This window comes from Rhincodon typus, chromosome 4 (genome assembly GCF_021869965.1).
Source record: "Rhincodon typus isolate 14 chromosome 4, sRhiTyp1.1, whole genome shotgun sequence".
NCBI classification, from domain to species: Eukaryota; Metazoa; Chordata; class Chondrichthyes; order Orectolobiformes; family Rhincodontidae; genus Rhincodon; species Rhincodon typus.
This window is the reverse complement of record NC_063335.1, coordinates 43988129-43998709: the sequence shown is the minus strand read 5'-3', so window position 1 is coordinate 43998709 and position 10581 is coordinate 43988129. Positions and strand designations below refer to the sequence as shown.

Below are 10581 nucleotides of genomic sequence, written 5' to 3'. Positions count from 1 at the left end.
CTAGAAGGGTCTAGGTCCGAAACGTCAGCCTTCCTGCTCCTCTGATGCTGCTTGGCCTGCTGTGTTCGTCCAGCTCTACACCTTGTTATCTCAGCTTCTCCAGCATTTGCAGTTCCTACTATCTCTGCCACAAAGCATCCCTTTTGGTTGGCACTGTGCCCACAAACAATTACTCCTTTTAACCACCGACACACATTAACAACAGTGTGCCATCTATAAAATGCACTACAACAATTCCCCAAGGCTCCTTGTATTACACATACAAACCAGTAACCAGCACATTCTAAAAGGACAAGAACAACAGGTACATGGGAATACCACTCCCTACAAGTTCCCCTCCAAAACATTTATCATCCTGACTTGGAAATATATTGCCATTCATTTAGTGTCACTGGTGAAAATCCTGAAACTCCCTTTTACCAGCATTGTGGTTACACTTGTACCAAATGGACTAAACCGTTTCAAAAAGGTCGCTTACCACTGCTTTCTCAAGGGCAACTACGGATGGGCAATTAATGCATGCCACCCAGTGATGCCCATATCCTGTGAATGAATTATTTAAAAAAGTATATTCCTTCTCTAAAGTAAAATTCTAAAGAGAGGATACACCATTCCACAGTTAATTAAAGAAATAAAGGAAAAAAATCTTGAGGAAAATGTATGCAACATCGTAGAACTGAGTGGCAGGTCAAATGATTGGTCAGCATATAAAGAATGGCAGTGAATGGCTAATTAAGAGGAAGAAATTAGAGTATGAGAAGAAGTTTGCTGTGGCTGTAAAACAGCAAGAGTTTCTACAGGCCTTTATAAAATGGAAAAGAGTACGTAAAATGAGTTTTGATCCTTTAGTAAACTATGAAGAAATGACAGATGAAACAAACAAATATCTTGCTTCTGTCTTCATTATAGAGGATATGAAAAGCATTCTAGCATGTGGAAGGGAGAGAAGAACTTGGTGAAATTGTAATCAAAAGGGAAGTGGTACTATGAAAATTGATAGTGCTGTGGGCTGACTAGTCTCCAGGTCCAAATGGACTTCATCCTAAGCTCAAAGAGATGGCAAATGAACCAGATGCGTTGTAGTAAATCCTCCAAGAATTCCCTCTATTCAGGAATGGTTCCTTTAAATTGGAAATTAGCAGACATAATCCCTTTATTCAAGAAAGGACAGGGGTGGAAAACAGGAAAATAAAGAAGTTAGTTTGCCATCTGTCATACAGAATGTGTTAGAATCAATCATTTAAAAAATTGTAGCTGTGCATTTGGAAAAACTGAAGGTAATTGGGAGGAGTCAGCATGTTTTCGTTGAAGGGAAATCCTGTTTAACAATTTTTTTGACTAAGTAACCTGCTGTGGATAAAGGGGGACCTGGAGACATAGTTTACTTGGATTTCCAGAAGGAACTGTGATACGATATCATATCAAAGATCATTGCAGAAAATGACAGTTCATAGTAGAGGAGTTAGCTTATTAATATGTATGGAAGATTAGCTGGCAAGAAATACAGTATGCATAAATGGACCTTTAATTGGTAAGATATGATGACTGAAGTATCAATAGGCTCTGTGCTAGAGCCCAAACTTCATACCATTAATATCATGACTTTGATTAGTCTTAGCATGGTAGATAAATTTGCAGATATCAAGATAGGTAGGAAAGTAAGTTGTGAAGAAGAGATAAGATGGTTGTCAGAGGATACAAATAAGGTTTAATGAGTGGGCAAAAATCAGACAGAGAGTGTATAATGTGGAAAAATATAAAATTATTCACTCTGGCAGGAGCAATGAAAAAGCAGGTCATTACTGGAGAAATGAACGACTATGGAATTCTGAGTTGCAGAGGGACCTAAGTGTTCTGGAGTCATTGAAAGCTAAAATGCAGGTACAGAACATAATCAAGAAGGCTAGTGGGATACTATGCTTTATTATAAAACAAGTTGAACATAAAAGTAAGGATGTCATGCTTTGCTTATATTGCTCATTAGTGAGACTACATCTTGAATACTGTATGCAGTTTTGGTCTGCATACTGAGGGATGTAAATGCATTGAAGGTAGTTCAGAGGAGGTTTACTAGATTGATATCTCAAATGAATCTTAAAAGGATAGGTTGAAGAGGCTGGGCTTGTTTCGACTGGAGTCTAGAGAGAGGATAGACTTGATTGAAATGTATAAGATCCTGAATGTTCTTAACAAGGTGGACGTGGAATGATGTTTCTTCTTGTGGTAGCTCAGAACTAGGTGTCACTGTTTTCAAATGAAGGGTTGCCCCTCCAAAACAGATGAGGAGAATTTTCTTCAGAGAGTTGTGTTATTTTTAAAGCAAATACAGATTTAGTTTAGGAAAGGAAATCCAAGGTTATTGGGGGTAGGTGGGAATGTAGAATTTGAAACACAAACATTACGATGGAAGAGTTTTCCTTATTATTCCAGTGAAGCATGACCTTAATTTACTACACTGCTTGTCCCATCCAATCCTTGCGATCATTAAGGATGAAAAGGAGACCCATACCTAACTGTCATTAATGCTATTTATCATTATCCAATTATTATATGGTGATATGTTTCTCTTATTTTAGGATGGGGAAGTAACAATGAAAATGATAGTTTGACAGCGTGTAGGAGGCAGTGTTACAGAAGCAATGTAATTGATGCTGAAAGCATTTCTAAGGGATATACCTTGTTTCATTCTCATCAGTATTCCTAGGCTTAATCCAACGATATGTATAACTTGCTTTTCAAATCAAGCATCTACCAGGTGAATGATCGTAGCTGTATTCTTGGCCTTTTCAATAAAATGTAAATTCGTTATCCTAATTTCCCTTGTGTATTGCCCAGTTATATCTTTCCAAAATCCTTTCTAACCCTTAGTTGAGTATTGGCAAACAGACAGACTAGACTGCAAATCGACTGGATTTTTCATATGTATATCATCGTATACCAGAAAATCACAGGTGTATTGTTTAAAATGATTTCTTAACAGCAAAAACATGATGTATCACACTGAATTTGATTGGCTGTCTTGGAGGCATGGGATCCTCATTCAACTGCCCAGTTGCATTTAAGCGACGTGTGGTATTTGCAGGGGAGTGGAGGAAGAGTGGTATGCATGTAGTGGTATTTCACTGCCTTCTGGATGAAGTAAGACATAGTAGCACAGTCAAAAAGGTGGTCACATATGACAAGACAATAGCAGTAAGCCTTGCAATGGCCCTATTTAAGAAAATTTGTTTAAAATGGACCCAAGTATCCCCTCTGCTCATAATTGTTATCAAGGAAACCATGACTTAAAAGATTTCTTGGAAAATTTAAATAGAAATACCCTGAGGCCTCTCTTCCCCAATAATACAGGCTCCAGTTCTTTACAATCATTAAATTTGCCGAGCAATTCTTCTGATGAAGATCTCATAGTGTTGCATGGTAAAACCTTACAATTAGTCTACTTCACTATGAAAAATCAGGTAATTATGATGTGATAAATGGATAACTAAATCACAGGAGGAATATTTTTGAGATTGGTAACATGGAGTAATTTGGCTTTTCATTTGAAAGATTAATCTCTTTAGTTCAAACTTGAAATTAAGCAATTAGTTGGAAGAATAATGCTGATATTGAGCAAATATATAAATCTGGTTTAAAGTAATCTCTTTAAAAAGCTGTATTTTGATGATTTTGCATTTGAAATGTGGAAAGAAATAATTATTTACCTTCTACATTAACATTTAGGCGACTAATATGATTCAGCAGACACATTCTGCTCAAAAAGAAATTTTGCAAGAAAAGGAGTCTCTCCTACTGAAAATCAAGCTGTTAGAGCAGGATAAATCAAGACTTCAACGGTATGAAGATGACTTAAGTCGAATAAAGGCACAACTAGAAGCCGAATCCCGCTTGAAGCAACGACTTCAGGATGAAATTGATGCAGTTAAATCTGATCTAAGTTACTGGAAGAATCAAGCAGAAATACGACAGCTAGAAAAGGGCAAAACCAGTAGTGAATTTGAGCAGTTGAAAGCTGAAATTGACAGATTGAAGACAGAGCTGAGAATAACCGAAGAAAGGTATAGACAGAAACTTGAGGACAGTGAAAGAGCAAAGAGATCTGAACTGGAAGCATTGCGTGCTAAAACTAAATTAGAAATTGAAAAACTCAGTCAAGAAGCACCAACGTTCAATAAACACACTCAGACAGATGATATAGTTACAGTTGATTCTTCAAAACTTGTATTTGATGGAGTCCGTAAAAAGGTCACAGCAAATCAGTTGTATGATTGTCAACTTATTGATAAATCAACTATAGATCAGCTATTAAGAGGACAGAAAACAACTGTTGATGTTTCAGATGAAATTAAATTGAATCTTCGTGGTTTGGAGAACATAGCTGGAGTTTACTCACAGAAAAATGGAGAAAAACTTTCTATGTCAGAAGCAACGAAAAGGAATATTCTTACTCCTGATGTGGCCTTGACACTTTTAGAAGCACAGGCAGCTACTGGATATATCATTGATCCAAACAAAAACAAGAAGATGACAGTGGATGAAGCTGTAGCTGTGGGTCTTGTCGACTATAAAGACCGAGACAAACTTCTGGCAGCAGAGAAGGCTGCAACTGGGTTTAAAGACTCTTTTACAGGAAAAGTTATCTCACTGTATGAGGCAATGAAGAAAGATATCATTGACCGAGAGACGGGTCTTCGTTTGTTTGCGGCGCAGATTGCAGCAGGCGGAGTAATTGATTCGGTGAACAGCGTATATCTGCCAAAAGAGCTTGCATATAAACGGGGATTGATTGATGCAGAAATGTATCAAACACTTGCCTCTCCTTTTGACGACTCAAAAATTTTTGTTGACCCAAATACAAAGACAAAAGTTTCCTACCAACAATTAAAGTTGGCCTGTAGAACAGATCCTGGAACAGACTTGCTTCTTTTACCAGTGGAAAAGCATGAAATAACGTTACCAGGGATTAGAGCAGATGTGCCAGTAGACAGCCTTGTGGAAGCCAAGGTTATAGATAAAACTACAGCTGCTGCTCTTAAGCATGGAAGTGTAACAGTAGAGCAAATCACTAGCAAGTGTAGAAGTTACCTGCAAGGCAACCCTAGCATTTCAGGAGTGTACATTGAAGCCACAAAGGAGAAGCTTCCAATCTACCATGCCATGAAGAAAGGCTTGCTTAGACAGGGCACAGCTCTTGAGCTTCTGGAAGCTCAGGCCGCCACGGGCTTTATAATTGATCCAGTCAATAACCAAAAGCTGACAGTTGAGGATGCTGTTGCAAAAAGAATTATAGGTCAAGAATTCAAAACTAAACTTCTTTCAGCTGAAAAGGCTGTTACCGGTTATAGAGATCCAGAAACTGGAAATATCATCTCATTGTTTCAGGCAATGAGAAAAGGCCTGATCGAACCCAGTCATGGTATTCGCTTGCTGGAAGCTCAAATTGCAACCGGAGGAATTATTGATCCAAAGCAAAGCCATCGTTTGCCAGTTGATGTTGCTTACAAACGTAATTATTTTGATGAAGAACTGAATGAAATCTTGATGGATCCAGGGGATGATACCAAAGGCTTCTTTGATCCCAACACAGAAGAAAATCTGACCTATCTTCAGTTAGTTGACCGGTGCATTACTGATAAATCCACAGGCCTTTGTTTGTTGCCACTGAGAGAAAAGAAAAAGGAATCCAAAACCACCAGGTCATCTGCAGTGAGGAAACGTAGAGTTGTTATTGTAGATCCTGATACAAATCAAGAAATGACAGTCCGTGAGGCCTACCACAAAGACTTGATTGATTATGAGACTTTTCTAGAACTTTCTGAACAGGAAGCAGAGTGGGAAGAAATAACAATAACAGGATCGGATGGAACCACAAGGACAGTTATTGTTGACAGAAAAACTGGTAATCAGTATGACATTGAAGAGTCTTTAAAGAAAGGTTTAATTAATAAGAAGAGTCTTGATGACTACCGCTCTGGAAGTATGACACTTACGCAATTTGCAGATATGTTCACCGATAAGATTAATATCAGCACATACAATGGATGTGCGACAAATAGTTTGACAAACCTTAGTCCATGTCAATCCCCAAGTATTAAAATAACAACATCTTTTGAATCTTCAGATGATGCCACTCCAATTGCAGCTATATTTGATATTGAAACATTGGAAAAGATAACAATTTCTGAAGCCATACGTCGCAATATTGTTGATGCTATTACAGGGCAGAGATTGTTGGAAGCCCAGGCCTGTACAGGAGGTATAATAAATCCTGGAACTGGTCAAAAACTGCTCATTCAGGATGCTGTTGCTCAGGCTATTATTGATGAAGACATGGGAAAGAGATTAAAGCCAGCACAAAAAGCATATATTGGTTTTGAAGATGTGAAGAGCAAAAGAAGGCTCTCTGCAGTAGAAGCAATGCAAGAAAATTGGTTACCATATGAAGCTGGACAACGCTTCCTTGAATATCAGATGTCTACAGGTGGGCTCGTTGTGCCAAATGTTTCAGGACGAATCACTGTTGATGAAGCAGTAAGAAAAGGTTTCGTTGGTGCCAAAACAGCTGAGAAACTGAAAGACAGCAGTAGCCATTCAAAAGGCCTAACCTGTCCCAAAACAAAATTGAAGATTTCATATAAAGAGGCAATAGATCGATCTATGGTTGAAGATAAAACTGGCCTACGGATGTTGGAAGCTGCATCATTTTCTACAAAAGGAATTAATAGTCCTTATAATGCAGGTGGATTCTCTGGACCAAATTCCCGTTCAGGTTCTCGTTCAGGTTCACGAAGTGGGTCGAGAAGAGGAAGTTTTGATGCCACCTCATACAGTGTGTCTGTCAGTACACACACAACCCATTTGAGCACTTCCATGCGCTAATTGTTTGCTACAAATATCTAAACAATGTGGATTTCCAAAATTTGTTGAAGATCCAAAGTTTTACTTTTATTTTTAGATTTTTTATTCCACACTTGTGCCCTGTTAAGATCAGCACCTGTTACGTGCAGAGAAGATTTAATTTGTATTATGTTTATTAATCAATATCCCAAGATTTCAAATAATAAATGATTCACTTAGGTTAGCTTGTCAGCGGAGGTGAGGCATCAGGAGATTGCCCACTTGTTTGCATTACCAGAGACTTGGCACTATTAGAGCTCAGGATGCTATGGGACACTGATGGCCCAACCCACATTCAAAATTGAAGACTACAGCTGACAGTGACACAGAAGTTCAATTCCTGTCACATGCATCCCCAAATGCCATAATGACTCTCATACCCTGTGATATTTATATGGGAATAATGAGTTTATAGGTTATAGGACATTAACTAATACTTAGTAATTGCATAGTAAAGTATCTGGCTCCTTGGATGGATAATATCTGAGGAATGTAATATAAAAGCAAAATATTGATGCTGGAAAACTAAATTGAAAGCATAGTATTGAAAATACTGAGAAGGGAAGGCAAGGTTCAGGTTTTGAGTCAAGTGTGACACTTTGTCAGAATAGATTGTGTGCTGTATTCTGAAGAGGAGCCCCATTCACCTCAGGGGCCTGAATTCTCCTCTCACTCTGTGTATGCTGCCAGACCTGAGTGTTTCTATCACTTTCTAGCGATAGGCGGTACAATTTCAAACTTAGGGTTTTCCCATTTAAAATAGAGATGAGAAGGACTTTCCTTCTGAGAGTATTTGGAATTCTCTTCCACAGAGACCAGTGAAGGCTAGGTCATTGTCTAACAGCCTTGAGCATATTCAGAGTTTTTAATCAATCGGAGGGTCCGGTGTTAAAGTGACAGGGAGAAAAATGGAGTTAACACCATATTCAGATTGGCCCACTTTCCTTATAGCTCATGGGCTTCAGTATGAAACGTATTGAAGAGATTCTTTTACATAGTTAATGCTGTGTATTATATAGCTGGTTCAAAATGCCTTAGATTTGTGCCAATGAAGGGAAACAGTTTAAAAATGTTAATTCTTCATGGGAATTTATTGTGTAGCACTGAGTTTACTCTGCATTGAAAGGTTTCTGTACATGAAGAATATAAGTTGATTAAGGGGCTTCACTGGAATGAATGTAATCTCATAACTGCCTTGTAATAGGATGTTTTGAGTAGTGGGGCAGAGGAAATCATTTTTAAAATCATAATTTTTAATGAATATTCATTACATGGATTTTCTGACCACGAGCTAATTAAAATAAATACTCATCAGTTTGTATGCATGCTAAATTTTAAGATTGTATTCTTACTTTTCTTTTATTAATAAAGTTTCATAATTTCATCATTTTAAGTGACTTTGTATCTAATTAAATAATTATGTTATCAATACTACTATGTTCACATGTTGAAATATCAAGTTATATAAGTGGGCAATGCAGTTTCAGGATGCAGGAGACATTTTTTTTAAGTGCATGACAGGCCACCCTTGGACTCCAAGTTTTATTCCTGGGCTGGGTGTGCAGAGACAGGTGAATTTCCAGGTATGTGAACCTGTCCTTTTAAATGGCTGCTACCTAATTTTCAGTGCAGAGCATTGGAAAATGGATGTGACCTAGGAAAACCTGAGCAGGACGCTAGGCATGGAGCCAGGGAGGCAGAAAGCGTGCCTGCCTTGGGTCTTGAGTTTAAAATTAAACATTAGATGCCCACCTCACTCCGTACATTTGTTTGGTGACCCATCCATGCCAATTATGTCTCTGTTCCCTCCATCAGGCTTATTATAGCATCCATGTCTCTCATCCACCATCTTTGCCCTTTTGCCTAGCATGCTAACTCACCTCGTATGTATTCTGGGCAGACCTAAGGACCCATAAATAGATGAGACAAAGTAAAGATATGTTAAATAAGGGTATTTTGGACTTTATTATAGTGAGAAAAATATATTAATAATAAAAACACATTCATTGCATTTCAATTCAATCACCTCAATGAAGCCTTAGAAAAGTCAACATTTTTTTTCATGTGCAGTAAACACTGGAATTGATAACCTCACATCAAGGATTCAGACAGCCTTGTAGTTGCAAAATGGACAACATCCACCATGATAACTGTTATGACTTCTGCCAGGTGATCAGGCCACAGAAGCATAACCCTCAGTTCCGCATCATGACTCTTCACATATTTCCAGTAGATTGTGAACAGTGGGTCGGGCAGAGACATTTTTTTTTCCCTTTATAGGACATCAGTATTAGCTTTACTGATTCGTTCTAGCTGTAGTTAATTGAATTTTAATTACATTTTGGTTCAGAAGTACAGTTTTTGGAGGAAAATATCCCCTTGCTAATCTTAATCAGGTTGCGAACAATGAATCTTATTTTGGAGCTAGACTGACACACAACAATGTTCTGTGCCTTATCAAGAGTTGGAAAATTCCTTTGATAGAACAGTCTCTGCTTTGCTCATTCTAGAAATATTTAAGATTATACTGTATTTATTTAAAATAAAAGTCCAATCTTTCCACTTTTATCAATTATAATCAGTGAATCAATATAACTTAAGATTTTTTTTGAAGAAGACTCGGGTTAGAGATAAAATGGCTTCTGTTGACTTTTATTTATTTTAGTAAAAGGAAACTAGCCTTGAAATGTCCTAAACCGTAAACAGAGACACACAGTTCAAAAATTTTTTGAATGATTAGGTTGTAAATCTCTGAGATAATTATCAGCACAAATCCCGTGTGAAACTGCAGTAATTGCTAGCTACTAGGAAATTAAATACATCGTTTTAAAAAGTTAAGTTTATCTTCAGTCCACAGCAGCCAGACAGGTTAGCAGGATACTAAGGAAATATTCTTGTGTCACTTTCAAGAATGTTTTCCACTGGACTATCTGCTATAGATAGCCAAAGAAGGAATAAGGGCATTTTAAGAAGGAACAGATCAAAACCTCACAACTTAAATGTTTGAGTCTCAGCTCTGAACCATCCTTTGAAACTGAACAGCGAAAGATGGAGACTATGCTGGATTTGCCAAGGGGTCTTTAAAATGTTCTTGTGCACCACACGGAGGAGGATGGCACTAATGTCTCCTGCCAAATCTTATCCCAGAATTGGAGTAGATGGTAAGTGGTAAGCCTGCCCTACAACTGGTTGAGGCCCTTATATGGCCACTTAAAGTCCCTTCTCACTACTGTAATATTTTATCGGAAGCAGTGGGATCTCATACCATGAGGTTAAGACACCAGTTTTACTGCATGCAGGCACTAGTCACTCTTGTTCGGGCACCAATGCCCAAGACAGCACTCCCAACAGATAAGGCTGTCCACATGAACTGTGTTCCCCAGCCCATCACAGATATCCTCCTTGTTGGGGGGAAGTGGGCTCACAATTGATTTGCATGCACTACTTCTGCAAAAAAAATCTAGCCTAGCTCCTCTTCTCACTTTCAACTTGTTGAAAGCTGTTGGTATCGGCAGTCTTTTTAAAGGGTTTATAAAATGGTAAGACGAAAGGTGGGGTACTGTCTTCAGGGGTCACACATTCAGACACTGCTTTGGAAAGCTCACCTCAAAGCACCCCATCTCCCTCTTGACCCCAAGCTTTCCAAATTGCCCGCCAGTCAACACCTCACACCAGGATCCATGC

General features: G+C 38.3%; 1 protein-coding gene across 1 annotated transcript in view; it reads left to right on the top strand.

Annotated features, from left to right (window-relative positions):
• LOC109915997 (desmoplakin-like) overlaps positions 1–8290 on the top strand; it is a 79904-nt gene extending 71614 nt beyond the window's left edge. The window contains exon 22 of the mRNA XM_048595741.1: positions 3724–8290. Within this exon, the coding sequence (XP_048451698.1) occupies positions 3724–6879 (3156 nt within the window). The 3' untranslated portion in view covers positions 6880–8290. The remainder of the gene's footprint in view (positions 1–3723) is intronic.
• The last annotated feature ends 2291 nt before the right edge of the window (positions 8291–10581 follow it).